This window comes from Metarhizium brunneum, chromosome 1, assembly GCF_013426205.1.
Source record: "Metarhizium brunneum chromosome 1, complete sequence".
Lineage (NCBI taxonomy): Eukaryota > Fungi > Ascomycota > Sordariomycetes > Hypocreales > Clavicipitaceae > Metarhizium > Metarhizium brunneum.
The window spans coordinates 2103660-2131584 of record NC_089422.1 but is presented as its reverse complement, the minus strand read 5'-3'; the positions used below and the strand labels follow the sequence as shown (position 1 = coordinate 2131584).

The 27925-nt window shown below is 51.7% G+C and overlaps 10 protein-coding genes and 1 non-coding gene across 11 annotated transcripts; 5 read left to right on the top strand and 6 right to left on the bottom strand.

The window, feature by feature from the left end:
• Window positions 1–64: 64 nt before the first annotated feature.
• G6M90_00g006570 (uncharacterized protein) lies at window positions 65–678 on the top strand (the record flags this gene model as incomplete). Its single annotated transcript, XM_014694364.1, has 2 exons — window positions 65–387; window positions 510–678. 2 exons carry the CDS (start codon window positions 65–67, stop codon window positions 676–678), a joined length of 492 nt encoding a protein of 163 aa, XP_014549850.1.
• A 3870-nt stretch (window positions 679–4548) lies between these two features.
• Trappc10 (Trafficking protein particle complex subunit 10) lies at window positions 4549–9293 on the bottom strand (the record flags this gene model as incomplete). The annotated part of the gene is made up of 3 exons (XM_014694365.1): window positions 4549–6279; window positions 6334–9182; window positions 9260–9293. The coding sequence occupies 3 exons, from the start codon at window positions 9291–9293 to the stop codon at window positions 4549–4551; spliced, it is 4614 nt and encodes a 1537-aa protein (XP_014549851.1).
• A 458-nt stretch (window positions 9294–9751) lies between these two features.
• On the top strand, window positions 9752–10912 carry MRI1 (Methylthioribose-1-phosphate isomerase; the record flags this gene model as incomplete). Its single annotated transcript, XM_014694366.1, has 1 exon — window positions 9752–10912. The coding sequence occupies one exon, from the start codon at window positions 9752–9754 to the stop codon at window positions 10910–10912; it is 1161 nt and encodes a 386-aa protein (XP_014549852.1).
• A 179-nt stretch (window positions 10913–11091) lies between these two features.
• G6M90_00g006540 (uncharacterized protein) lies at window positions 11092–12390 on the bottom strand (the record flags this gene model as incomplete). Its single annotated transcript, XM_066129614.1, has 2 exons — window positions 11092–11279; window positions 11340–12390. The coding sequence occupies 2 exons, from the start codon at window positions 12388–12390 to the stop codon at window positions 11092–11094; spliced, it is 1239 nt and encodes a 412-aa protein (XP_065985587.1).
• Window positions 12391–13542: 1152 nt separating this feature from the next.
• Window positions 13543–14243, top strand: G6M90_00g006530 (uncharacterized protein; the record flags this gene model as incomplete). Its single annotated transcript, XM_014694368.2, has 3 exons — window positions 13543–13619; window positions 13684–13879; window positions 13941–14243. 3 exons carry the CDS (start codon window positions 13543–13545, stop codon window positions 14241–14243), a joined length of 576 nt encoding a protein of 191 aa, XP_014549854.2.
• Window positions 14244–14317: 74 nt separating this feature from the next.
• Window positions 14318–14602, top strand: G6M90_00g006520 (uncharacterized protein; the record flags this gene model as incomplete). Its single annotated transcript, XM_066129613.1, has 1 exon — window positions 14318–14602. The coding sequence occupies one exon, from the start codon at window positions 14318–14320 to the stop codon at window positions 14600–14602; it is 285 nt and encodes a 94-aa protein (XP_065986106.1).
• A 582-nt stretch (window positions 14603–15184) lies between these two features.
• On the bottom strand, window positions 15185–15273 carry G6M90_tRNA00000002. Its single transcript has one exon. It is a non-coding gene; the product is annotated as a tRNA-Thr (tRNA).
• A 1469-nt stretch (window positions 15274–16742) lies between these two features.
• Window positions 16743–18198, bottom strand: apdF_1 (Aspyridones efflux protein; the record flags this gene model as incomplete). The annotated part of the gene is made up of 2 exons (XM_014694369.1): window positions 16743–17252; window positions 17323–18198. 2 exons carry the CDS (start codon window positions 18196–18198, stop codon window positions 16743–16745), a joined length of 1386 nt encoding a protein of 461 aa, XP_014549855.1.
• A 945-nt stretch (window positions 18199–19143) lies between these two features.
• mpaB_0 (Mycophenolic acid synthesis protein B) lies at window positions 19144–20659 on the bottom strand (the record flags this gene model as incomplete). Its single annotated transcript, XM_014694370.1, has 5 exons — window positions 19144–19552; window positions 19611–20087; window positions 20152–20181; window positions 20238–20314; window positions 20363–20659. 5 exons carry the CDS (start codon window positions 20657–20659, stop codon window positions 19144–19146), a joined length of 1290 nt encoding a protein of 429 aa, XP_014549856.1.
• Window positions 20660–21691: 1032 nt separating this feature from the next.
• Window positions 21692–23319, bottom strand: G6M90_00g006490 (uncharacterized protein; the record flags this gene model as incomplete). Its single annotated transcript, XM_014694371.1, has 4 exons — window positions 21692–21873; window positions 21951–22778; window positions 22842–23087; window positions 23217–23319. 4 exons carry the CDS (start codon window positions 23317–23319, stop codon window positions 21692–21694), a joined length of 1359 nt encoding a protein of 452 aa, XP_014549857.1.
• A 3036-nt stretch (window positions 23320–26355) lies between these two features.
• G6M90_00g006480 (uncharacterized protein) lies at window positions 26356–27120 on the top strand (the record flags this gene model as incomplete). The annotated part of the gene is made up of 1 exon (XM_014694373.1): window positions 26356–27120. One exon carries the CDS (start codon window positions 26356–26358, stop codon window positions 27118–27120), a length of 765 nt encoding a protein of 254 aa, XP_014549859.1.
• Between the last annotated feature and the right edge of the window lie 805 nt (window positions 27121–27925).

Sequence of the window (27925 nt, the reverse complement as noted above, 5' to 3'; positions counted from 1 at the left end):
CTACAGAGACAACTGACCTCGATCACGAACTTGTTGCGCAACGGCCATAGTCTGCTCGATGGCCATGTCAACCGATCCCGACTCACAATCCAATGGCTACGATGGCCACACACACCCAATCGAGCGATCCGACTCTTCGGTGTCGACAGCCACTTCTGAAAACAATGAACCCGACACCAGTCAGCCTGTGATTCACCAGCCTGTGCCCACTCGCCCACGAATGCCAAGCCGAAAAAGCAGTGGTCCCCTCGTCGTTCCACGCGACAGTTCCGAAGTTGGTCCCGTCGACCCTCAATTCGGCCCCGACGATGTCAGAGCCATGAGTCCTCGACGAACCAGCGAAGACATTGACAGACTGGGTAAAGAAGCCCGAGAAGAAATGCGAAGGTGAGATTCTGGATGTGGGAGGGTAGCAAATCTACACTCGAGCTTCTCGTGGGATGTCGTGTCCCCCATTAGTGAAAGAAAAAAAAATCAAAAATGAATGCATAAGCTAATTAGAATATTAGACACGCCAAAGCCTTGCAAGAGTCTCTCATCACCATATTCAATCGTATCGAGGCAGTGCGTGAAGAGCACGACAAGTTGGATAACAACAACAAGTTCCTTCAAAAGTACATCGGCGATCTAATGAGCACCACTAAGATTACCTCATCCGGAAGCCGGGGAAAGAAATGAGTATCGGCATGGTCTAGAAGACGTGCTGCGGTGAAGGCTGTGAGAAACTCGTTTGGAAGAAGCAACCGGATCAATAGCGCATTCCATCGAATCACGAGTCGATCCTGATGGACATTCTTTGCGTATTCGCCGCGCACAACACCTTACACGACCAACCCATATTTTCCCCAAAACAGTCACATCGAGTCACGAAACCACTGAAAATCAGTGGTTCATCATCTCCAACATACATGGCTTCAACACCGACCCACTATGGGCATGATACCCAAGCCAACGGGCACACCTATTTGTTTTTCATTATTTGCATGTCGCGTGGGGTATGCTGACCACGGTTCCAACCTGATGAGGTGGCCCCTCGCAGACACATTTGATACCAATCACCTTGTTTCATTGTACACTAGCTACGACATGGCGGAACACAGCACCAGAAAAAGATATGTTGGCATTCACCGCCCTTCAAGGGCCCCTTCCATGCATGTCGTTGCGGACGGGGCCAGGAGAGGTCGTCACTACTGTCGTAGTGCTGCCAGTGTTGTTAACAGATAGCATACTGAAGCGGCGAATCGAGCGCCTCGTTTTTATCCCTTGGCAGCATTTTATTATTGTTAGTCCCCGCTTGAACAGTCACCAATCTATTTGTCCGGGGGACACGGTACGCAAAGGGGGAGGCGTATGGAAAAAGCATATTGTTAGGCGTTTACGGGAAGCGAGTTATGGGACGCTTCGGGCCACTTTTTGATTTCTGCATCAAGCAACGTTAGATTGCGGGCGGCGTGGGCAGGTTCACGAGGAGTGGCGGCATGGGGGAAAAGGAAAAGAGGAAAATAGTAGGGCGCCATGCTTCCGCAGGGGGCGATGAAATTGGTGCTCGGCATGGACAGCAACGGGCTCGTCCAACTGCTGCGAAGTGAATATCATTACTTTACCGGGACAAGAGCAATAAAAGAGCACAGTGATTTGACATGGCTTATTGTGAATGGCGTGACGTCTGTGGAGTCAAGTCATGTACGTACATAAATGAGTTGGTTGGCATGAGGTCGGACGAGGTAATAGACCGGGGCAAACGCCGAGGAGGACTCAAAAGACGTCGTTGGGTTTGACTCTGGCTTGCATCTATCTGTAGGGAGCTGCGTCTGCATGCAGCGGCCGGCAGCTTCATTTGACAACAAGACGTAGGGACAAAGGGGACAAAAAGGTGGTCACCAGGTGGATAAAGACTGGCGCCAATTCCGGGAGAAGACGTCCACGTCCAACTGTTGTGCTCTGCACGGCGCCGAAGACGGGGCCTGGCGTGACGTCTGGTCGCTTGACGCTGGTGCCGTTCGGACGAGGCCAGCATCAATTCGATTGATGGCAAGGCCCGAGAAGATGGGGGAGCTGGCTACTGCATTCGCCGGCAGCGGCAAATTGGCAGCGGCTTGCCCAATTCCAGCGTTGGGCTCACGTCAAGTCCACGTCTCTTCAATGTTTGTAGTAGCATCGTGGCCCCCCGTGTCGCCATGGCCATGGACTACATGGAATGCGCACATTGGTCCATGTCCGATGGCGAGGGCCGGCATGAATGGGAATTCTGTCATGGGCAAAAGAGGTTCCCCGCCTCCTTCTCCCCTTCTTCCCACGGGACCGACCCCCCCCTCCCCCTTTTCCGTCAGACCGTCGACATCTCGTGCGGCGTCGGCGTGGTGGTGGCACAAGCCCAAGCAAGGGCTGGGTCAATCTTGGTTTTTTTTTTTTTTTTGGCCCCGTCTCTGGGCCACGCATTGGGCCATCTTGCGAGCTGCAGAGTCCATGTCGCATTGCGTGTTGCACAGCGACTGCGGCGCTTGCCTTGCCGGCGGTGGTGGCGCTTACAAATGGCGATGCCATGAGAAGGACGGGGTCTGGTGGAACATGGAACATTTGGAGTCAAAATAAAAGCCCGCCGGTGCCAAGGCCTTGGGCACACAGGATTGGGCCAGGTTTCTGTCGTGTCGGGCTCGGGGCGAGCGCACGTCGATTCCCGCGGATCCGGAGACAGAAAACCTGGGCCGGGATGGGCTTGCCTGGCATAAATACATCAATTGATACGTCAACATTTGAACTGGTCCATGTCGATACATGGACGCCAGGAATGCCGGGTGTCTACTCCGTAGGGCCCTTGGGTATAGCGGCGCAGGCGAGCCCCGAGGCAGATGATCTGGTACGACGGGGGAGGCACTTGGGCAAACGACGTGCTCCATACCGTACGGATTCAATCCTTATTTTTTTTTTCGCCCTTCATGACAACTGGTTGTTAAAACTTGTCGACGGTGCTATTTACAGGCCGGCTGGCGGGGAATGAGGCCATGTGACGCCCTGGCGGCAGCCCTGACCCCTGTCGCGCAGAGCGAAGCCGGATCGTCAGTGGCGGTCTGCAGGGTCCTGGCGGCCCCTTTTTATCGGGGCCTGGCGGCTTTCTTTCTTTCTTTCTTTTTTGTCAAAAGCCGTCTGGTAGCTCCACTCTTTTTTTATTTTATTCAAGTATAAAAGTGTGTGTGTTTGTATCATGAATGGGGTTGGTCATGGATGGGCGTGTGTTTCTCAACTTTTTTTTTTGTTCGTTTGTATTATCCAACGGCACGAATGCATTTCAAAATAACACACCGTCAGTCAACTAGGGTGGATGCGGAACCATGGCCCCGGCAAACGATAATTCTGCCCGTGTTTTAGGGACCATGCCCAGCAAACCATCTGTCTATAGGGAGAGAAAAAACTTGCCCTGACAATATCGAGTACAGCAAAGCAGCCATCTTCAAAGACAGGTGGTGTGTCTAGAGGCGGGAAGAGCCTAGTGCCTATTCCAAGATTAGTACTAGCTACGTCAAGACGCAGATAAAAGTATACGTTTCTCTCGTAAATAGGCGGGCAAATTATAAAAGGGCGCTTAAATATGCAACATGAATTACCAAGGCGCCCTTGAGTAATTTGCGCGCGACAAAGAGTGGGAGAATAATATTGCCCGCTCTCATGCTCATTCACAAGGGGAATGTGAGCTACATGCTTACAGCATGAACAAGAGCGCAAACATTGCTCATCAGGACGAGGGCTAGTCGTAATACCTGAGACTCCCCCAATCATGCAGACGACATTCGTCTTGACAGACAATTTTCCTCCACCATGCAGCAAGCTAGTCAAAGTGTCAAGAACGCAGCACGCTCTTGAGTCTCCCGAGCCATGATATCCATCATCAATCTCGTCCCTGTCCCCTAAAGCCCGTGAACTTATATCTGCAACAGTCTAGCAGCTGTGGTCGGATATAGCACAACAAACATGCCTAGCAGCCCCCGGGGAAACATTCATCCCAAGATATGCAAAACACTTTTCTCCCGCTGGCTGAAACAAGACGCCAGTCCAACGTGACCCGTCTCGCGCAGGCTGACCGGTTCCCGTTTTGGCTGGCGCGCAGGACAGCGCTCAAGAGTGATTGGTCGGGATGGCACGGCGTCATGTGGCGCGGGCCGGTGCAGGACAAGCGGCTGGTGGGTGGGTGATGGGCATGACGTCAGGGGTGAGGCGAGTGCGAGGCGGCGTCGAGGCTTCGGGTGTGTGACGTGCATGGGATGGCGACCTGGGCGCTGATGGGTGCTGCGCTGGTGCTTCCTCCATTGTTTCTGCGGCCGTGGCGTCCTTCACTAGGCTGCGTGGGCAGCTTCCATGTTGGCTGGATGGGTTGGTGGACTGATTGATTGATAAATGGCACGAGACGTCCAGGGTGAGGGGAGGGAAACATCACATAACGGTGTAGCGTTGACGAAATGAAATGGTTCGATACAGACACGCACACACACACACACACATTCTCAAAAGAGGCATCAAAAGTAGAATCGCACACTCTCTTGTCTACCGTCTGCCTCATGCCACTATCCTGCCCTTCTGCCTGTTCATGCCCTCGCTTTCACATACCAATGGCCCTCCCCCCGGCCCACTGGCATCCAAGCTCACTGTCACGCTCCTCCTCTCGCTAACCACCCTCACTGTCTCGCCCAGATTCCTCCAGTCCACCTCGCACGGCGCAGTTGTGCTCGCTGCTCCTCTGTGTCCCTCCGCCGGCGGCACATCCTTAATTTCCACCGTTGGGTACGGCAGATAGCCTTCCCTCTGGGGGATCAGCACCAGCGGGATTTCGGCCTCCGTCTCTGCAGTTGACGACATGGTGCTGGGTGCTTTGCCCCCAGGGATGACAAAGTGTCCCCTTCGACGACCGCCAATGACCCATGCGTCGCTGGGCGCCGTGACCTCGTAGCTGAACTCTTCGTCCTCCCGAGCCAGCGCGTCAGTGTCCCAGATGCGTGTCCATTTGAGGTGGAGTGTCGCCGGAAGGACTTGGTTTACCGAGGCTGCTGGAGCGCCCGCTGAGGGTCCCTCAAGGTGGTCTAGGAGAGATTGCTCGATGCGAATGTCGGCTGTGTGGACAACGGAGAGGGATGGGACCTCGACGGGTATGACAATGGACCATGGTTCGTCTGGTGTGCCTGTTGGGAGGGTCATGCGAGGGTGCTTCCTCTGCCAATCGTCGAGAAACTCGGCCAATTTTGTCGTCGCATCGTCCCTTGTGCCGGGCACACATCCAAGACCACGCAAGTGATGTGCCCACCGGGCCTTCTCTAGATACGATGTTGTGACTTCGCCCACCAGCGCTGCTCGTTCTAGATCGTGGGCCTCTAGCCCGTTCCTTGTTTCCTCCAGTACACGCGCCGCCGTCACCTTGGAATACAGCTCCAGCGGCGTGTCTTTGAGTCCTTCTAGAATCGACTCTTTTATGCGCTCCTCTATCTCCGTCTGCAGCACGCTGTAGTATAACTTGAGATGCAGTATCCTGCCGCTTCGTGCAGCCACCTTCGCCCCCTCCTTCCTTTTTACTTTATAGAGTAATGTAGCATGCTGCTTTGGGAAAACCATGACTGTATTGGCTGGCGGGATGCCAAACGAGGGTTCGAACAGCTCCGACTCCACAAGCTCGCTCTTGAATAGTCGCAGTGGGCTGGAGGACGCAGTGTCCACGTTGAACCGCGAGAACAGCGCATTATGCTTGAACACGTCTTGTACATTCACCCCAACTGCGAGCGAGACCGGAATCATGATCGACTTTGCGAGCTGGAATGATTCGTCACTTGTTGTTACATATGTAACCTCTACCTTGACTGAAACGTCGCCCAGATCCTGCTCAATGGAGTAAGGCAAGCGCACAGTAATGGATGTCGCCTCCTCCATCGGACCGAAGAAAAGCGCCCCAGATTCTGGGCGTTTCGCAAACTGGATGGATTCGTCGACAAGTTTTGCTTCTGTGGTCAACAGACGGAGACCACCGGTTGTTGGTCGGATTTTGACTTCACAGCCCTTCAAGGTGTTCCACCCAGAACGAATGATGAGATCAAGCGCGTTGTTCTTGCCAAGGCTTATGTGTCTGCTGGCCGTCAACTGCACGTCAAGCGCATTGGGGCATTGAAACAAGGTTACATCGGGATCTTGGAAGATGCTGCTTGTCCGGGGAGGCAAGGAGTTGACATCTTGTTCGTGGTGGAGGAATAGTTTGCTGGATACCAAAGCCAGCCGGCTTACACGATAGCTTCCGGGAATGACGGACTGGGCAGCAGTTAGTAATAGAATCAGACCCAAAAATCGACAGCTTTGACATACATTGCACGCTACAGAGATTGAATTCTTGCCTGGAGAGAGAACAATTTCCTCGTCGACTTCCAAGTTGATGTCTCTGCGTGGTCCTCCATCTGTACATGTTATTCTTAACTTTGCGGAATCCAGCGTCAGCTTCTCTGGCAGCAGACTCCTGAGTTGAATCTTTAACGAAAACCCATCTTTGCGGTCGTGGTATACGGGTGTTCCTTCCAACTCAACATCCATGAAGAATTTTGATAGGGGCACCTTGACCTCTGAGGAGAGATTTGAAGTCAGTGCAAATAGTTTGGCTGCGACCTGCTTGGTAGGCGAGCTATCGAGAATGGTGGCCTTTGGCAGCGCTACTACGGCAGCCTTCCGCTCCCGTCGTTCTCTTTCAGCGGCACACGACTTGATGAGAAGCGTCATCGCAACATTGACATAGTGATCGTCGGACCCGAGCTCGCTTAGACACTGGCAATACATGACCAGCAGAGATAGCTCCAAGAGTGACCATCCATTTTCGGCAAAGAATGGAGTGGCCTCTTCGAAGTGTTTGGTGGCAGCCTTGTATTCTTTCGTGTGAAATTTGAGCATGGCCAGATCAGCTTTGCAAGTCGTGACGGAATGAACATGATTGGCAACGGCAAAGTGGTGGCTAGCTTTGCCAGTGAGAATTTCGTATAGACGATAAAAGTCGACTGTGTTATCGGTGGCCGTCCGCAGGATTTGACTGTCAACACCAGCGATTGAAGGTGCAGTAGATTCTGTGCTAGATTTGCCTCCAATGCTCGAACCACGGCCACATCCACCACCAGCACCACCATCATCGAGACTGATTTCTTCCATGCCGTCAAGCCCAGGTTCACCAACCAATGGTGCTTCATCCCAGCCGTTGGACCAGCCGCGCTTTTTGCCCAGGCCTTCTAATATTCTCCTGGATAGCATGTACAGCTCCGCACGACGAGCCGCCAATTCTTCAAGCCCAACCTTGAGGAACGACGACGCCTGTGGCTCAGGTTCTGCGAGACTCGGTTTCCTACCAGGACCGGGAAAGTTGGGATTAGAAGGTGGCCGAGATGACGGCTGCGCTTGCAATGACGAGGATCTCGCTGGATGTAGCATAGTCTTCGGTTCTGGGATTGATGACTTTGGCTCGGCTCCGTCTTCCATGACCAAGGTCGGCAGTGGGATTGGCAGTGCTTTGGTCGACGTTTGGACGAGAATCTGCTGGGCAATGGTAAATGCAAACGATGCAACCATGTTGTCCATCGTCTCCAGCAAGAATGGATCCAAGGTCGTCACTTGTGCATTGTCTGCAGTATTGGGATTGGTATCATTTAACAAGGAGGCGGTGATATCTTGGCGCATCACTTGGGATATTACTGGAATAAACTCCAAAGTCCGTCGGCATACCTCGGAGAGCATGCCCAAATTTTCAGGTCCATCGTCATTATTCATGGGCGGTAGGAGCGGCGCCACGCCATGGAGAATCGAATTGCGCTGATCCATCAACTTGGCCAGCAATTCTTCCCGTGTTGCAAATGCATTACCCAAACGCAGGAGTAGTGATATTTGCCTTGAGAAGATGTAGCATCTGAAATCAAAAACGGACACTTGGTTGGCAAGAATCATATCGCGGTAGGCCTTATTCGATGAGCTGATGGGGATATCGTCGGCATCGTTTGAGGCCGTTTCCTGCCTTTGCAAGTCCACGGCTACCTCATCACCGGCGTCCCCTGATAGCTCCGTTAAGACTTGCCTGGCCATCCTTTGCAGCTCCTCCGTATATGTTAACATGACGCCGCCGTGCTTCTCCGGCGCTCCGCTCTCGACTTGTTCTTGAATGACTGAATCAAGCCCAATGCTCAGCTCGTCGTATCCGACGAGGGCATCCTCGACAAGACCAACATTTTCGAACCCGCGTGCCAAACCCTCCTTCAGGATGAAAAAGGTACAAAAGTTCCAGCCGGGTAGACTTCTTTGACCGTCCTTTTCTTTAATATCCTCCTCGTATTGTGTTACTCGCATATCAAAAGAGCTCAGAATTAAGCTCTTGAATTTGCTCATCAGCTCGTTCCATGCATTCTCTGCATCTTGCTCTGTCTCCGAGTATCCAGACGGCACAGCAGGAACTACCCTTGGCAGTAGGTCGTACGGCACATCGTTGATGCCGATGCGAATCTGGGCAACACGGTCCGGTGCGCCTTTGCTAGACGAGTTGAAATCTGATCGAAACTTCTCCATCAATGGCGTTGACCCTGGTCTCCATCGTGAAGTAGTTGATGCCTTTTCTGCTGAACCCCCCTCACCCTTGCTTCCAGTGTTTCGGGGTTGAGTGGCAGCCGCAGTATTGGGGATGACGACATGCAATATGAGCCACTCAAAGGCATCGTGCTTCTCCTGATTGCTGGCTTTTTTGGACGAGTTCGATGGCGGCGTGTGCTCCTTGATCCACTCGCGAACCTCTGCTCTCACCGTGGCCTTGTATGAATCGTTGTCGTCGCACCGTACCAGGAGCACTTTGAGATAGGGGGTGCTGCGCAGGCCGGGGATCTGATGGCGCCGCTGGCCCGATGGGGAGGTCTTGGTCGCCGCAGCCTGCTTGTCAACTGTGTCTGTCGAGCTGGCCTCTCCGCCCACTTGCTGGGTTTGGAAGCCATCGTCACGCGAGGCATTCGTAGACCGCCTTGACTTGGGAGCCGCGGGTTCGGGTGGCTGCGAGGCATCGCCTGGCACCAAATCAACATGTAGGGTGTCGATAGATCGGAGAGGTCCAGCATGCGACTGCCAGTGGAGGTTGCGCAAGGGCAATCGAGGGACTAGGCCAGGCGCAAGAAGCTTGTAGACATGGTGAGGATCGAAGTACTCGACTGAGAAAGGTCAGCACGTACGCTAAGGCGGAAGGGGTGCAAGAAGCAGGAAGCAGGAAGCAAGGAGCACGGCTTACCTGTCACTTTTGACGTCGATGACTGCTGTTCCATGGCCAACGCGTCGATTCTGCCATTGGCATCTTATCATGTGAAGGCGATGTCTAAGGACGAGGCTGAATGCGCCGATGCACAAGAGTCGACATTCGGAATACTCGAGACAGTGTGGCTTTTTGGTACCACATGCAGGTCCCTGGCAGCTCTAGTATCACACGTGGTGCAGTCCATGTCTGGTCAAAGGCCGGGCGGTGAGAGCTCATGGCGCCGTAGAGCAGCACGGTGCACTACTGAAGCACCATCATTGGTCGACCGTTGCGCGTGCACCAATAAATCGGGCTGGGACCTCCAGATGTCAAGCTGTCTGGTGTCGGTACGCGCTGACGCCATGGCGGGGTGGCGGCAGAATTGTTCAACCTGGAAAGATCTGGAGATGTGGAGGGGCAACAAAACATCTGGCAGGCCGCTTTCATTTCCTCTTTGCATTTGTGATCAAGGTGTTTCAAAGATTCGCCATGTCCACCCTTCAAGCTGTCCGCTATTCTCGCGGCAAGCTCGAGGTCCTTGACCAGCTCCGCCTCCCGCACGAATTCCACTATGACCAAGTCTCAACCCGCCAGGAAGCCTTCGACAGCATTGCCTCGATGCGAACCCGTGGCGCCCCTGCCATTGCCATCGTCGCCAGTCTTGGGCTTGCCGTTGAGCTATTCAATGGCCCCGTAGCTGCTGACTCGCCTCAGCAAGTCATTGCCCACATCGACGAAGCGCTTGACTATCTGAAGCAGAGTCGTCCCACCGCCGTCGATCTCACCAACGCCATTAACCAGCTCAAGGCGCGGATACGCACGTCTGGTGAAACCAAGGCGTCTATTATCCAGGGATTTATCGAAGAAGCCGAGAACATCTTTGAAAAGGACCTCAAGACAAACCTTGCCATCGGGGATTACGGCGCCGAGTGGCTCAAGACGCAAGTTGGCGCGACATCAGATAACACCGTTTCCGTTCTCACACATTGCAACACCGGCTCGCTGGCAACATCCGGCCACGGAACGGCACTTGGCATTATTCGAACCCTGCAGGCAAATGGCCAACTACGACATGCGTTCTGTACTGAGACCAGGCCATACAATCAAGGCAGTCGCCTCACTGCCTTTGAGCTGGTCTATGAAGGCATCCCCAGCACCCTGATTACTGATTCCATGGCCGCATCCCTATTTCGCACTAAGAAGGCTGAGAAGAACATTGTGGCTGTCATTGTCGGCGCCGACCGAGTTGTTCGGAACGGTGACACTGCCAACAAGATTGGGACGTACCAACTGGCCGTGCTCGCGAAGCACCACGGCATCAAGTTTTTGGTTGCGGCGCCGACTACCAGCATCGATCTGGAGACGGAAACGGGAAATGGCATCAAGATTGAGGAGCGCAAGCGGGAGGAGCTGACCCAGGTGACTGGTGCTGTCATCAAGGCTGATGGCAAGGTGGATGAGAGCACAAAGGTCAGAGTTGCCACGGCCGATCAGAGAATCGAGGTGTGGAACCCCGCGTTTGATGTTACGCCAGCTGAGTTGATTGATGCCGTGGTGACTGAAAAGGGGGCAGTCGAGAAGGGACCCGATGGCAAATTCGACTTTAGCAAGATAATGCCAGAACGGTGGGCAAAAGTGGCTGGGGTGTGATAGTGATGGATTGAAGTAATGGGAAGTTGAGTGCACATGTGGGAGTTGGATATGTAAAAGTGTGATTTTTTTTTTTGAAACGACATGGATACGACTTGGGGGGGTGTCACCGCATTAGATTATGAGCGCGTATAGCATTGAGCCCGTCTTCCACAGCCACTTGCTGTGATCCCCTGACGTTATTGCTTCAACGCATGGACAATTAGTTTCTGATACCCTTCAACGGCTTCTTCCAAATCCGCAACCGTCAAGTTTTCCCTCGCGCCATGAGCAACGAGAATGTTGCCAGGACCGTACAAGTACCTCGTGTGATCACCAGCCAGGTTGGGAATATCCGTGCCGTAATTGACTGTAATCTTTTCGAATCCTGTACGACGAGGGGGGTTAGTAAATGCCCCCATGAGCAGATACCTCTTGGGAAACATACCGTCAACTTCGCAGTTGCACTCGACCGACCCATAGCCGTGCGTGCAGTCCATGTCAAACGCCTCGTCGTCAACCTCATCCAGTATCCTCTGAATCTTGCTCGTCACAATCTCATGCCCCTTGTCCTCGGGCCCAATGGCCACCCTCCCGGCAAACTTGACCACTGCCTTCTCAGGAATCACATTAGCCGCCACACCGCCATCGAACCGGCCAATGTTAAACGTCGTGTTTCCAAAAAGCTCCGAGCTGCCCAGGTCGGCATCCAGAATCTTGGCCAAGGCACGCACCATCAGCTCGTTTGCCGACTTGCCCAGCCACGGATACCCACTATGACCCGGCACACCACGGGCGGTGATGTCGCAGAACAGCCCGCCCTTGTGGCCGCACGCAAGCTTGTTCTCGGTAGGCTCACCAAAGATGACGGCGTCGAACTTGGGCGGCTCCTCCATCCTGGACAGCGAGTCGCTAAACGTGGCCATTCCGTCGCCGGCCACTTCTTCGCCCACCACAAAGAGGAGCATCACGTCTCCCCGGTTGGCAATTTCCTTTGAAGCATGCAGCTGCTCCAGCGCGACAATCATGGACGCCACGCTGCCCTTGGCGTCGACGGAGCCGCGGCCCTTGATCATGGTTTCGGGCGTGATTTCGCCGGGGGAGATGGAGTATGGAATGTGCGGGGGCACGACGTCAATGTGCGAGGACACAACTACCTTGGCCGAGGGGATTCTCTCGCCCTTCCACGCAAGGACGTTGAAGCGTTGTTTGTTGGGGGGCGTGCCGTCTCTGGCCGCGACGGGCTGGAGGTCGGCATGGTACCCGCGGGCAGTGAGGTAGTCGACGAGGAAGTTGCCGACGGCGTTTTCGTCTCCCGAGATGGAGGGAATTGAGATGAGTTGCCTGTGTAGGCTGAGCAGTTCCTGGCGATATGAGGGTGCTGCGGTCGTGACTGTGTGGTGTGAGGTTGGGACACGGTGCTTCGCGTCCTTCAATGGCTGTTGGTGGCACGTTGCCCACGGCACCAGCGCCAGAGACGCAATGATTGATGAGCGCATCTTGGGCCTCTTGGGGAAATTCAAGCCTCGGGGCAATTACTCAAAAAGGGGAAAACCAATGGCGTCAGGATGAATACAGATGAATAGAGTCAATTATGTATGTATGTACGTACATGCATGCCGTCCCACTTCCCCACGCCGGTCGGTTTCGATGTTGACACCACTCCACGTGATGGGGCCTTTGCAGCAACCTGGAGGGCTGCGTCTGTAGAGTCGATATTTGTTGAATTATCGCAAATAAAGAAAGGAACCGATTCAATTGGCTTTTGTTGTTTGTCCTTCCTAATTCGAGGCCAAACTCCGCCCTGTGCATTGGAAGTGATGTGGCTGATGTCCAGCCACTGCACGGCACAGGGCCGTTTTAGCGAAATAGGCTTTCAATTTGAAGCTGGTTTCAAACCTATTTGACATACAACTACAGTCCACGGCCAAGTTGTCAAACGATATTGCCCTAACAGTAGCACTACTATACTAGATCATCATCTTGTCAACACCGGATATGTTTTAATGTTTTTTAAACATTTCTTCCAATATACGTTCTTTTTACCTTCTTGTATCTACCGCAGAAGGTCTCAAAGTATCTCTGCTAGGCTTCAAATCACTCCAAAAGCTCTTGAGAATTGGTTCCGCACTAGATACCATGGACGGCCTCAATGAAGATATCGTGAGCATAAACCACTGTTTTTGGCTTATACTGCACAGGCGTGGTCCAACTCTTATTGGAGTACGTTGACACATAACTTATTGATGTTATCAGTAAATAAGCACCAGTCGTGGCGCCCTTGGCCCAAAATCGTCAGCGCCTCTTTGAACTGTCTCAGTTGTCAGCTTACTAGCGCGCGCCTCCTGGTCCAATGAAATTTGAAATCATCGCATGGTCGGGTTCCCCCGACGAGCCGCCGGTATAAAACATTATGCCACGGTTTGTACAATAGATGTGCAGCCGAATTGTGCGATGCATTGCTGCAATGCAACGGTGTAGGTAGCCCCTTTCGCGTATAAATTCAGCATTAGTCATATTCGCCATCGGATCTTATTCAAGATAGTTGCAGCATAATCCCACTTCTGATCTCCCCATGTTGATCATTCAATAATGACAATCGTTGGCAACCTTTCGTGGCTGGGGAACAAACACCGCTGTTCGCCTTGGCCATGTCGCGAACAGTTGATAAGCTGCCTCCACCCAAGACCAGGGCGCAGGTCAAGGTCATTGTGGCAACGGCAAGCAGGTATGACTCTTATCACTAGTGGCAAATAGTAGCAGGAGAGGAGTGAGGCTGACTTACGGGTTAGAACGGGAACGCGGAGCGTATACGAGGCCATGACGATCCTGGGCTACAAGACATTCCACATGAAAGAGTGTCTTTATCAAGGCGGAGTGCTGCACATGGAGATTCTCGCCGAGGCTATCCGGGCGCAATATAGCCCCTCCTCAGGCGTTAAGCGGTACAGCAGACCAGACTTCGATAAGTGGCTGGCTGAATATGATGTATGAAGCTACGTCCTCTTGCTGCATGATCCTTTCCTGTGGCCTGATTTTGTTTTTACAGTGCCTCGTCGAAATTCCGTATTTCCTGGGCCCAGGACTCCTCAAAGCCTACGCCGACGACCCGAACATCAAGTTCATCTTGAGCGACCGCGACCCCGATAAATGGGTGACCTCTGTGAACAAGACGGTCGGCGAGGTTATCACCAAGATGAACCACTTCCCGCTGAATGTGTTGCAGTATTTCAGTAGGGATTTGCACAAATTTCTCACTTTGAACAAGGTTATTTATGGGGCGATTGCCGACGGCACTGTTCCTGGGGATAGGGACAACAAGGCGGCCATGCGGCGCAATTATGTTTCTTAGTGAGTTTCCCCACGGCGGCCCTATTTTCTCGCCTTTTCGTCACCAGGTTCATACCTCAGGACTGTAGCATCGAAATGGCGAAGAGCGTCCTCCCCGCCGATCGGCTCCTGTTTTCCCATCTCGAAGATGGTCTCGGCTGGGAACAAATCTGCGCGTTCCTAGATCTCCCCATCCCCGACCAGCCGTTTCCCAGTCCTAACATCCAGGAGAACTTCAGGAGGAAGGTTGGTGACTGGTTGAAGCCCCGGATTCAGAATGCAATGATGACGTTGGCTGCGGTGGTGGTTCCGGTAGTGGGAAGTCTGGTCTATTTTGGAACGAATTACCGGCCTGCGTCCGGGCTGGGGCCTGAAGCGTAAGATAAAAGGCTGTGATGATGTAGCCCTCGGGGGAAAGAATCAACGGCAAACTGATTGAAGACACTATGGGATATATTTATTTTACATCTGCCACTGCTTCGGATTCCAGCGGAATCTCTTCCCAACCTAGAGTTCTAATTCTCTATATCGCCGAGAAAACTATCACCGACAGCTTTTTAACCACACCAAGTAAAAGCATGGACCACTAAAGCATCGTTTTCGAGACCCTCAAAATGGATGACGGTTGATGTTGGTAGCTCTTTGCTGGTGGAACAATGGTGTAAATGTTTTGTAGACGCGGAAACATGCAGTGTGCCCCGAGACCCGCGATAAGAATTGGTCGATTCAGGTTATGACGCCCGCTTCAGTAATGCCCCTCTTTATTTCTGGGATAAAAAATAGAAGAGTTTGTTCGAATCACTTATCAGATAAGACGAGGCGTGTCGGGTTAGACTTGGGAGTCTGCGGCTTGGCTACGCCTCAGGGCAAAAAAAAAAAAGAGGGAGAACAGTGCGAACCGTGACGTAGAAGATCCATGAGTAAAAGGGAGAGAGAAAAAAAAAACGAAAAGTACAAAAAGGATGCCAACAGCCTGACTCGAACAAGCGACCTTTGCATATCGTGGAGATATTGGATACAAGTGCAACGCTCTACCACTAAGCTATGCCGGCTTCGGTTGAATTCGGTCCATCATAATTTGTTACATAAGCTGCCAAACCCAAGCGCCTTGCAATTGTCAATATCCTTGGCTTGGACCGTTCCAACGTGCGTCATGACCAGCGCCTCCGCGACTGCAAACACTGCTTAACCCTCAGGATTAGTACGAGGAAGCTAGGTAGCAGTAGTACGATTGATTTTTTATTGCCACTTGGGAAATAACTCTTGCATGCTCTTGACATAGTATTTTGCTTGCCTTGAATGAGCGAACTGATCTGGACTGATGTCAGGAGACTTCAGAGCTTATACACATCAAGCCCAGCTACGTGTAAGTTTCTTTTCTCATAGCTTTGGGGGCAAGATGTTTCAACACCATTATAGGTTACATTGACCCTCTTGGGCCCTCTGGTGTTTATACGATCCCGTAGGTTTCTCAAAAGTGGAAATGTGGGCTATTGTATTGCGGCCTCCAAAGACGCCATGATATTACGCACCTTGAGTAGCTTACGATCCATGTAATATTGGTCACACTGACCTGGAAGCTATTAGGGCAAACTCAGAAGCAATCGCAAAATACGGACGACTCAAAACCGAGGCAGAACAAGACATCCCTATTGACATTTCTTTCATCCAATCCCGCAACTGAACTACAACCTCGATAACTCCACAGTCCCCGTTTCGTTGTATTAAATTTAACTACCCCTGGCTCTCATAATGTGACCTCCGCAAACTGGTCTAACAAGTTTCCAATAGAGAATAGTGCTAAGCACCGTATATTGAATATCGGCATAAGCCGCGAGAAAAGAGCGCCACTCTGTAATCGAATTTTCTTGCCGAGTCTTCCCTAATCGATAATAAAGGCGAGAAAAAAGCTCTTATCCGAGTTCAGAAATTCAATGCATGATTCGAAGCAAGAGACCTAATCCACATTCACATTTTAGATCTCCTGCATTGGCCCCATTATCAAGGGCAACAATAGCAACATGCAACTGCTCCTCCAGGTCATCTTTGCCACCTTTATTGCAATAAGGTCTGAGTGAGCGCTTGGAGTAATAACTCAATTCATCCAATAACAGTGTTTGGTTTTCCTCAATGGTTAAATGGACCAAAAAGCTCTTTAAATGTAAGAAGTCGGTGAGAGTCTTCTGCCCTAGCGCACCTGATCGCAGCCCTCGTCCAACAGTGTGACACCTAAAGCATTTTTATACGTGAGACAGCCACATAGCTTTAGCCTTTCTAAAAGTTACAACAAGACAGATCTATTAGAACGCTATTTTGAGCAATACTCTATAACTTATACACTATAATAATATAAAATACAATCAAGGAAACCTAAGTGTAAGTGTAGAGTCTAGTTCTTACAAGTAGAATTGGGATAATCTTGCTACTATCCCCGTATTCGGTTGACCTGGGTCCAAAGACACTCGTGTACACACATCTTCTCTGCACCTGTCTTTCCCGTCCCTGGCCTCGACCTCGGCAGTCATATCAAGACTTTCCACTTCCAGCCGGTAATAGATACTCGCGACGCCACCAGAGTTAATGCAGCAGCCAGCATTACTGATCCGCCCCAAATCTGAGCCAAGGCATAACTGCCCGTTCGATCAATGATTGCCCCCGCCGTAGGAGGGCCGGCTAGGGTAGAAAAAGCGCATAATGTTTCGATCATGCCGAATCGGATCCCCATCTTTTGCGGATCCCGAGTCAAACTCGCCAGTGATGGAACATAGGTGCTTTGATTGGCACTGACAGCCAGGCCGTAAAAGACACTGAACACGTACATACTCGCCCGTGTAGTTATCGTCGTCCAAATAAACAGCATGACGCCTACAAACGCAGTGGCCATGATGAAAACATTAATCGGTCCAACATGCGTATTTGCCACATATCCTATAATCGGTCGGACCGGGAGGCCGATGGAATTCGTAATCAGCAGCAAGCTTACAGATTCGACAGACGAAAATCCAATGACGTTGCGCGCAAAGCTATTAATCTGTTTTGGTCCGCATTAGTTCAACTTCCTCCAGAAGCCCGCGAGCATATAGAGAAACGGGTATGCTCACATAAAAAAGTCCAAAGTACATGCCGTAAAAGTTCAAAAACGCTGCAGCGGCAAATAATGCATAAGGGATCTCTTTGAAAGCTGCCCACTCAACCCAGGGGCCCGATTTCCGCCCCGGGATGTACGGCTTCAGGAGCACGCAGGCTCCTATACAAAATATGAGCGCAACCAGAGCACCAACTCGGGTAGCCCAGCTAAACCCTACCTGAGGAATCAGGTACTGCACTATCGCCGGGAAGACAACACCCCCCGCGGAGGTTCCCATGGCTGACATGGACAGCGCCAGTGATCTGCGTGTGCTAAAGTACGAGCTGGTGATGGCGACGGCAGGTGTAGAAATGACGCCGAGACCAATCCCCGTGCAAACCCCTTGGGCGAGCATGATTTGCCAATACTCGTAGCAAAAGCTCGTCATATAAGAGCCCAGCACAACGAAGAAGCAGCCCACAATGATAATCTCGTGGGCGTAGCCAGCATCGGCAATGCGGCCGGATGGGCCACAGACAATAAATGCAAGAAATACCTGGACTGACCCAATCCAAGATACCTGTGATGCCTCTAGGCCCATTGTGTCAACATAATACAGCTGGTATACTCCAAATGTAGCAGCGTAGCCCCAGGATACAGCATTGGCGAGGTTGGCGGCAAGGACCTGAGACCAAGCCCTCCATCCGCCATCAGGAGGGTCAAAGTCGAAATTCGGGCCCGTAGTCGAGTCATGTTGCTCGTTGGCATGATGGCTGTGAGCGTCATACGCAGTGCGAGACGACGGATGGGACGAGTATGAGGATAACGACGGTGTGTTATTACCCGCGACGAATATGTCGTGAGCAACGTAGGGCTGCTTTTCATCGTCGATGACCTTTGGTTGGTCCATAGTGTTGTAGCAACTTCATGGATACCGGCTGCAAACAAAAAAGAAGGAGTACCAGGGGGAAATGGTTTATATCGGACTTTTCAACAACCTCCCGGAGGCTCGTCCGTGACATCCAGGCTGGTCATTCGCCATTCCGCATGTCTTGCCTGACCGTTTTACGAGCTACCACGGAGCACGACGATAAGGAGCTCTTTGCTACTTGTCTCAGTCCACTTGCAGAGATGGTATCAGAAGGCCAGACTTTGGCGGCAATTCGTCACCACTCCACTAATTGACTGAGACACTGCAACGAGAGGAATTCCCCCCTTTGAAAAAGTTTTTTTTTCGTGGTAGCCGGCTAGCCATGTCGTTGGACGTCATGTTCCCAGCCTTCGGCGCTGCATTCCAGAGACCACGCGCATTCCCGGTAGCTCTCCAAGTGTTTTGGGTGAAATTGAGGCGCGGCACGGGGACAAATCAAAGTGGTCATGCTGCCATGAGGTGATTTGCTGCGGCGCTAGACATTCTGTGCGGGTATGCATCCTGAAACTCGGGTGTTCTTTCTTGTGGCCGGAACGTCGCGCTGTGGTGTTTGAGATGACGGATATATGGCGCCGAGATATTTCACAATTGCTTTTTATGTAGTGACTTACCACGCTTGATTTCCCAGTTGAAGAATTTGTGCATCGTTGCCCGCAGAGTTTCCAAACTCGTGTAGAATTGAAGTTTAGGAAACTAGCTGCTGCTATGACAACATGGTGGAAACATGGACGAGTGTAAACGACGCACGCAATTTAGCATGCACTATTCAGGAACTTGTAGCCACCATTTCAAGCTTGATATGGATCTTCAGTTTCAATACTAGGGGCAGAGGATCCAACTAAAGTGCCACATCTACAACTTAAACTCGTTGAATGTCGCAAGTTGCTCCACGTTGAATAACCAAAATGGCAAAGCCCGCCGCTCCTATTCTTTCAAAGCAAAGGGACACCGTCCCGAAGCCATGGCAGCTGCATGAACAACCTCCTGTATGTTCCTCGTCTCCTCGGCACCCAAGCCCATTTTTGCCTTTGGCCCAATATCCTCGAACAAGAACCCATCAGGCTTCATCTCCTGACCGCCATCACCAGGCAACATGCCGCCAAACGCCCAAGTCGCCCATGCCGCGGGACCCCAGCGTGCCCATGTAGTCGGTCGATTATACCACGGCTCCTTGACATAGTGAGTGCTGTACATGCGACCCGTTATGGGATCGGGGTCCGTGACGTAGCGACGGCTGGTCGGTCGAGGGGGCATGAAGAAGCGCATCATGATTTGCCGCAGCCATAAAAGAGTGAGGGTAAGTGCCGAAATCGCCGTGCTTGGTTCCGGAAAGCTATTGGCCACATGAAGTCAGACAGCTGCATCATGGTTCACTAGTGACATTGACGTACCCAAACGAGCAACGCATCTTGTCACCCATCATGACAAGACCCATTTGCCGCATCAAAGAACGCATGAAGCTGGGAAATATGGATGTGAGGAGGTCGAGCTGGGCGTTTGCCAGTTGCCGACTAGGATGCGACGGTCGAAGCCGATCAGTCTCGTAGTGTAGCGCCCATTGCTCTACTTGTTCCATGAACTCGAGTCCGTCTTTCCAGTTGTCTTTGCCAAGGGCCTCGGTGTAGTTGATGCCCATCATGTCGCCGACCGTCTTCCAAAGAGTACCCTGCGCGGCAATCTCGAACATGGAAAGCTCCCGCCATTCGTACAATCGGATGAATCGTACGGGCTCGCTCATAGCCGCGTACAGGACGTATAATAGATCTTCGTTTTGGATCTTGCCCGACCGAATGTAGGGGCCGTGAAGGTAGTTCATTCGAGCCACCGCGCCGTGAAGCTGGGGGGAATCCGGGGGGAAGAGCATAAAACTAGAGGCATCAGTACCGCCATATGTTTGTCTGGGGGAGAGAAAAGGACATCCATTCGACTTACCAGGCAAAAATGAGTGCCGTGTCTTCGAACCTGAGGCGGCGTTAGGGCTTAAGTCTCGCAAAGGCGGGTTTGTCACTCCGGCTTACCTCTTGGACACTTTGCTCTGTTTGGAAAGATTACCTGTCGCGGCTAGAAGTTTTGCAATGTTTTGAATGGCATACGTCTAAAACAGTCAGAGAGTCAAGTATACACGACTAATGTTTCTTCTTACCTTCATCTGCGCATATGCCAATGAGAGGCCAAAGAATAAAGGGAACTCGTAGGTATAAGCATGTTCGATGATTGCTTGCGCTTCTGAACCGGTCATCCGAGCCAAGGACGCCCTATCAGGAAAGTTGAATCGGGATTTCATAGATCGAAGGCTCCTGAACCGCAAAAGGGAGCATGTCAAGACGTAAAGTATAAGTGTTATCAGGAAGATGGCTGGCCATGACAGCTTGTTAAGCAGTGCCCATAGTGTAGCGCAACTGCTCAAAAACTCGACAAACATGGTTCTCCAAAGAGTCATGATGGTACGTTTTTCCAAGGTTTATTTGCTTCATGACTGATGGTATTACTTTGTCCCGTATGTGGTGGTAGAATTTATAGGTCCTTTGGAACGGAGCTTCGGTGACATTTTCAGTCTCCATTCACCCATATTATTTACCAAGGCAAAGTCCTCAATAGAGGCCGGCCTGGGACAAAATTTTACCTAATCTGCCTCCCACGGTAGTAGTAATCGAGAAAGACGAAACGCCATATGCATCGTCGGACGTTACAAAGCCTCGGCATGGCGAGTCGACAGCATCGGAACAAAATGAGGGGTCTTGTAGACTTCCCATCAGAGCGGTTCAAATGAAAACGAATGCGAAACATCTGCCATTTGCATAGAAATCAATCGGGTCCGAGCCTCTGGGGAGACCTGGTAGATTCAATAGTAGGTTGACAGAATGGATGCGGATGATTGGCAGAGAGTCCTCATGGCAATGCGAATACGAACACGAGGGGTCCGGGGAATGGAGTGGGGATCACAGAATCACATGTTTTGCATCTTTACTTATGCATTCTGCGCTCTGATGTCTGGCGACAGTCTAGGATTATTCTTTTTCACAGAGTTTGTTGCGAGTTAACACTAGAAATGCGCCTCCTTTTGACTATTGCGAAATCTTCCCGAGGCAGCCGCCCCTCTCAGTCTCATAACTAGGTGAAGTGTAGAGTATCGCAGACTGCACCTACAGGGTGGCATGTGAAGCTCAGCATGGGAGGTTCTCATGACAAGTCTTGAGATGCAAAAAGAAGGTATTCCGGAAAAGAGATGTAATATATATTGGTAGTTGTCGATAGATATTAGTTGTCGTTGATGGATTTGGGGCTGTTGTCGATATTACCAAGTATCGGCTAGATGTCAAGGATGCCATGCAATCCGCGCAACTATTCACCGCTATTGGCCTCACTCACGACGGTGGATTTGTCTCCTAAGAGGGTATATGCCAAAAAGGACATGCCGACACAAAGGCAAGCTGACTCTGTCAGAAAATGGGGTATCGATAAATAGAGGTAATTACTTGCCCAAAATCGTATTCATAAGATAGTAACCCACAGAATCGGCCAAGGCCCCGGACAGGAGAGGCCCAAGCAGCAAACCTGCCGCAAAGGCCAGATTGGAAAGCGAGTAGCATCTCGAATAGCCCCCGCCAGGCCCGAATATGCCAGGCTGCTTGGACTCAAATTCGTCCACAACGCCTGCATGTTTCCGAGTAGCCCGGGTCAGCCTATGCTAGTCTGTTATCATGAAGGCCATGGTATGACGTTCTACTTACAGGTAATCTCAAAGGCGCTGACAGTGCTTGTCAGATTCATGACACATCCTATGCCGACAACTGCTGCCACATATGTGAATTTGGCAGAAGCCTCGGAAGAAGCCCACGGAAACTGTTTCTGATCTGCAGCACCGAGGAGCCACAAAAGGGGAGCCAGCGAGGCGAATCCAAAAGCCGTGGGCTTTCTTATACCGACTCTGTCCCTCAGCCAGCCATAGACAGGGCTGGAAAGAATGATGGGAAGCTGCAGGAGCGCAAACAGCAGACCAGTCGGTAAGCTGTCCCATCCGAATGCAAACTTGACATGGGTGGGAATGGTGGTGCCGTAGCTGGCGACCATAATAGAATGGACAATGGAACACAACATAGAAATAACAACCCTTCTCTGCGTAAGAACGACCCTAAAGAATGCGGTCGCTGCCGTAGCCGCAGGCTCTTCCATGGAAGCTTCTTCAGATGCACCATCTGATTGGTCGTTCGAGCCAAATATCAAGGGCGATTCTTCGTCTGGCACTTGGGCCGTGTTGTCGGAATCCTCATGGGCGATGCTGGCGTCAGAACCCTCTATCATGACGAGCCTCATTGCGATATTCATCGTCACAACGACAAACACACTCCCCCAAGCCATCCAGTAGCCGGTGAGAGAGAGCAACACCCCTGCAATGGCGGGCCCCAAGAGCTCTGCTATACTTATGCAGCTGTACATGAACCCAAACGCCTTGCCCATGTGCTCAGCGCCGACTGAGGCTCGTAGGGTGGCCACGCCGACGATCCATGCTGCTGTTGCGCCAATGGATTGAAGCGCTCGGCCAACGTAAATCACCGAGACTAATAAGAAAACCATGTATTAGAATATTTTATTAAAAAGATGAGAAGACCGTGGCGGCATACCATCTGTCGCTGCGGCGACGGCCAAAGTTCCGATAATCGCAACAACTAAAGCCGCCACCAGTGGCATCTTCCGCGTCGTGGCCAAGTCTGCGAGCTGCCCGATGAAGATGGAAGACACGAGTGAAACAACCCCGTAGAGAGTCAGGATTTGATAAGTAAGCCGTTGGATATCCGATGGATCTACATGATTTCGCTCTTCCAGCATATAAGGCAAGATGGGAATAATGAAGCTGTAGAGGAAGCTTTCTAGCGTTTGAACAACACAAAGTGCAGAGTTAGTGGATGATTCATTCTGGAAGGCTCAGTATAAAACAGTCTCGTCCTAAATACATCGAAAATAGAAGCGAGCCGTGGCGTAGAGCGGGCGTGACGTACCTGCGAATAGAGAAATCGAAATGCACACAACACCGAATGTTGTCGACGACCTCCACCGCTTGCCCCAGACGTGGCGCTCTTGATGAAGAGCTGCTGCTTTCATTTCAACTCTAGTATTTTTATTTTTATTTTTTTCCCCTTGAGATAATGGTCCTTCTGGGAGTCTTGGTTGTCGAAATGTCAGACTATCGACTACAAAAGGTGGTGATTGTGGCAAAATGATCCTCCGGCCATGTCATGAAAGACGTTGGATGCTACCAATTGGCTTTGCGTCTCGAAGCCCGCCAGTAAACGAGGGCGAGAGACATTTATGCAGCGATATTGACGAGACATCTCGAGATGGTGGGATCCTGAGACAAACCCCCACGCCATCGTTCAGGGAGTCTGGCAGGCTTTACGCAACGCTGACGTAGAGCCAGTTATACGAATCATATGTTAAATAAAGTAGTTCCTCTCCCTCCCCGCCCATTTCCCTTTTCTTCTGATGGAGAAAAAGTAAAAGACAATACCTAGACGTGCGTTGTGGACTAGGGGCCGAAGTTGCTGATATGTGGAGGCTTGCGCTGTTAACCACGGATTTACATGACGAGCTTGTGTCGCGATGCAGTGAAAAGGAGCCACGGGGCACGGATCCAATGAGTGAGGTGAAGAGCTTCGGTTGACGTAACATCAAACATTGAATCATGCGCCTCTTGCTTACCCCTCTTGCGTGAAGAGCGAATCGGGGCGGCTGGACGGTGAGCAAGCGCCGGTGTGACTGCGCTGCTGGGTTGGTCGGGCACCGAAATGGATCGATACCTTACATGTAGGTTTCTTTGAAGGACCGGACATGTACAAACTACTGGCTGAACTGATCATGTAGTGCCGGTGTGCTTGCAGACCCCGTGGGTGAGATGACAGCGTTCGGGGCATGGCGCAGGCCTGGTGAGCGCAGTCGCATTTAATAAAACGCTTTTTCATTGATCGGCCCTCATCACTATGATGTGTGTGTGTGAAGCTGAGGAGCTCCCATTTTCTCATATGTCAGTATGGCTGATATGCAGTGTGGTTGGTGTTGTGAGCTATCACAGTGGCTGTTACACGGAAAGGGCCCAACAGATCGTGAAGCCCAACAAAGGGGCTTCGCCGATAAAGGACCTGTTGGTTACACAGATTGAACACGTGCCCGGGTAAGGGCCCTAGGCTCACGCGTTCCCTTCTTGTATATATAGTAATCACTGCTCCCTTCCTTCCTCTTAGGAAACCAAGGGCTTTTGACACTCTTTGAGATCATCTTTGAAATTGAACCTTGATGCTCCGAGCCTCGTTAGACCCTCGTCACAGTGGCAGATGCAGGATGGCCGACGTCGACGTTGGGCGGCGTACGGCCCTCGCCAACCTGTAGTTGTGAATACAGTTGGGCCATGGTTGGACAGAAGTACACATGGATGCATCAGAGCCATCGTTTGCACAGACAGTGAGTTCATCTTTGTTCAAAATAGATCGTTTCTTATGGTGCGAAGAATAATATGTATCGGGCTATGTTTTTTTTAACCTGGTTGTGGAATTAAAATTCTCTAGTGGTGGTTTTTGTTTCTGTTCGATACCACTACTCGAGACGAACAGAAATAAATACTACTACTCGAGACTTTTAATTCCACAACCAGATTAAAAAAAACATGCCCTAGTATATAACACATGGTGGTACAAAAGAAGAAAATGATGGAGCAAACGTGGTACCGCCGTGTTTAGGTGATTATCATCATGTGTGAGGCAGCTGCAGTTTGATCATCACCGCTGACATGAATTTCTCCCACTTCCACCTGATGCTTCATCGATCCATCACAGGCTTGTGTATATAATGCCTCCTGCATGATCCTTCAAGTTCCAAGGAATACAACAGCCAATCTCAAATCCCCAACAATCCAGGCACCCATGTCAAGTTTGGCAGCGGCTCGGACATGACTGCAGCCAACATGGAAGCCTCCGACACTACTGTCCCTAGCCCCTATGATACGCTAAATTCCATCTTTTCGAGTACGTTGCACGTCATTTTGAGCAAAATGTTTGGGTCTCAATTTCCTGACTCCATCGAAGTTTCAAGTTCCTCTGGTTCAAGTTCCGCCGTCTCACATGATACATTCTTCTCGATGCTTGACGCGAGCGAACACGAAAACACCCCCCAAGCGCTGATAAATGTGATCAACGGTATACTAGGTCCCATTCAGGAATCGCAAAGGACCATGTCAGATGAAAGTTGGACCAGTGGCGCTGATGACAACGACCCGCAGCCAAGTCCCCCCCCGTCGCCTCCGAAAACGCCGCCTCCATTTTGGCCACGACCTCGGCCACGTAATAGGGCTGAACAAGACGGAATTGATGTCTGGGATATGATAAGTGATGAGGAAGAGGCTAGAGAGGCTGAATGGGAAACTCTGTGAACAATGTTTCTGAAGCAGTTATTGAAGCAGCAAGTCATCTGCGAAGCATGTGGATTCGCGATAAGCTTGGTTTTCGAGTTGTTGATCTGAGGCACGATCTCCTGGTGTGACATGTAAATCAAGTGTAGAAAAATTGAGCCCATGCCCCTCAATAAACGCAGAGTTATACCCTCGGGACAAGGGGAATTCGCAACGTGATAGAATCACCGACTCCGCCGCTATCCAAGAATTGACTTCTCTGGACTGAACCAGGAAAAATATGACGGCTACAATTGTTTACAAATAGCGCCCGTGTTGCGTCTTCTTGTCGCGCCCTCAGCACCGTCGACCTCTTACCGTTAGGTAATGAGCATCTTATCTCCATTGAGAGCGTTGAAGCACAAATCGGAAATTCCACGGGCGTGCAGTGTGTACAGCGTCTATGATGACGCAGTGCATGTCGCATCGTGTCACGTCATTACGCAAAGTCGCACTCATACAATTATTAGCTCATGGGCTGCGGCCATCACATCAAGTACCAGACCGTCGATGCATTTCCGGTTCGGGATTCATCTGCGCTTGCGGGCCGCCGCTCATCCAAGTTACAACCTTGATCTCAGGCAAACCTGCGTTGGATTCCACAACTCTTTTCCTTTTCCCTTTCTTCCAGTTCAAGGCCTTTTGTCGCAATCGAAAGTATCAGAGAGATGCAGACCCTCATCTACTATCTAACCACGGCCATGGCCACCGGCCTCGTCACTGCGAAGCCAAGCAGAGCCTCTTCCATCCACGACCTCCCCATCGAGACGCGACACTACTGGATGAGAAGGGCCAATGCTGCGCTCTTCGAGGTCACGGGAAATCCATGTCCTACAGAGGCCTTCGGAACCGTCATTGTGAACCACACAGCAGGCGGGTTGGGGGAGCTCGTCTGCATCGGAGCCAACGACATCGAGTCCGGCAACCCAACCCTTCACGGTAATAACCCCCTCCCCATGAAGAACAAGAATGCAGCTCACCACCGAGAGCCAGGAGAAACGGCCGCAATCAAAAACTGCACCGCCATCCTCACAGATCCCCGCGGCGCGTACAAGCTGTCCGGCCACGAGGCCCTCAACGCCTGGGCCGACCTCACCTTGTACACCAACGCGGAGCCATGCCCCATGTGCGCGGCGGCAATTCGCTGGTCCGGCTTCAAAGAGCTCGTCTTCGGCACGACAATCCGGTCGCTCAGAGCCTACAACTGGGAAATCATGACCCTGCCCGCCCGCGACTTGTTCAAGTACACGACCGAGCTGCCGGCGGGGACGACAGCCATCGCCGGGGGCGTCTTGGCCAACGAGACGGATCCGTACTTCAAGTGGCAATACACCAGAGGCACCGGCTGCCCCCCTGGGTGCAAGAGGACGGGCTCCAAGTGTGCGTCGGAGCTTGGTGGCACAGCGAAGCCCGAGCAGCGACAGGCCGCCGGGGTGCATTGGGCCTGGTTGAGACGAGGCGCATAGGGATAGGGACTTGTACTCGTCCGTCAGAGTTGCAATCACCCGCCGGACGAAACGAGGGGAGAAGGAGATTGGTCCGTCTGCCATGATGCCGAGACACCGGGTGAGCGGTGGCGCAACAGCCTCGCATGACGCGGGACGCGAGGCATGTGTAGTATTGATGTGACATTGGTGATATTGTTGCCGTTTCGGGTCCCCGGACCGCCTCACGATGAACATATGTATGCACATACAACGGCAGGGAGACCGGCCGGCGACACCAGGCAGCTTGATCCATTGTGCTGTGCGGCAATACGTGAAGCATCAATGTCTCACTCGGGTCCGCATGACTGGCGAGACTGGGAGGCTTTGATGCGGGGAACAAAGGCATAAAGAGGCAACATGGCCGATTTCTTTACGTACATGTATACTATTACTTGCTCCTGCGTATGCTGTGTAATGTCAATGTTGTTGACGAGGGGGTTGCTGCACAGCGGCCAAAGAGGGCTCATCATGCATGTCTTGCAGCCCGTGTTGCACCGCGACGGGGAACTTTCCGGCGAGGCTGCATCGTCGGGGGCATGACTTGGTCAAGACGAGCACATAGAGCTGAATCTGGCCTGACTTGAGTCACGGCATGGTATTCGCAAAGCGCGAAGACGGTTTCCCCTTCGTCTGCCGGTTCAAGGCGTGGGTGGCAACCTAGGGATGACTATCCTCGGTCAACCCATGACCACATATGTATGTACAACGGCTGCCTAAATGATGGATCGACTCTTTCTGTCCTTGTCGGCTCGTCGGCAGTCAAGCAACTTGGTAGACACGGCCC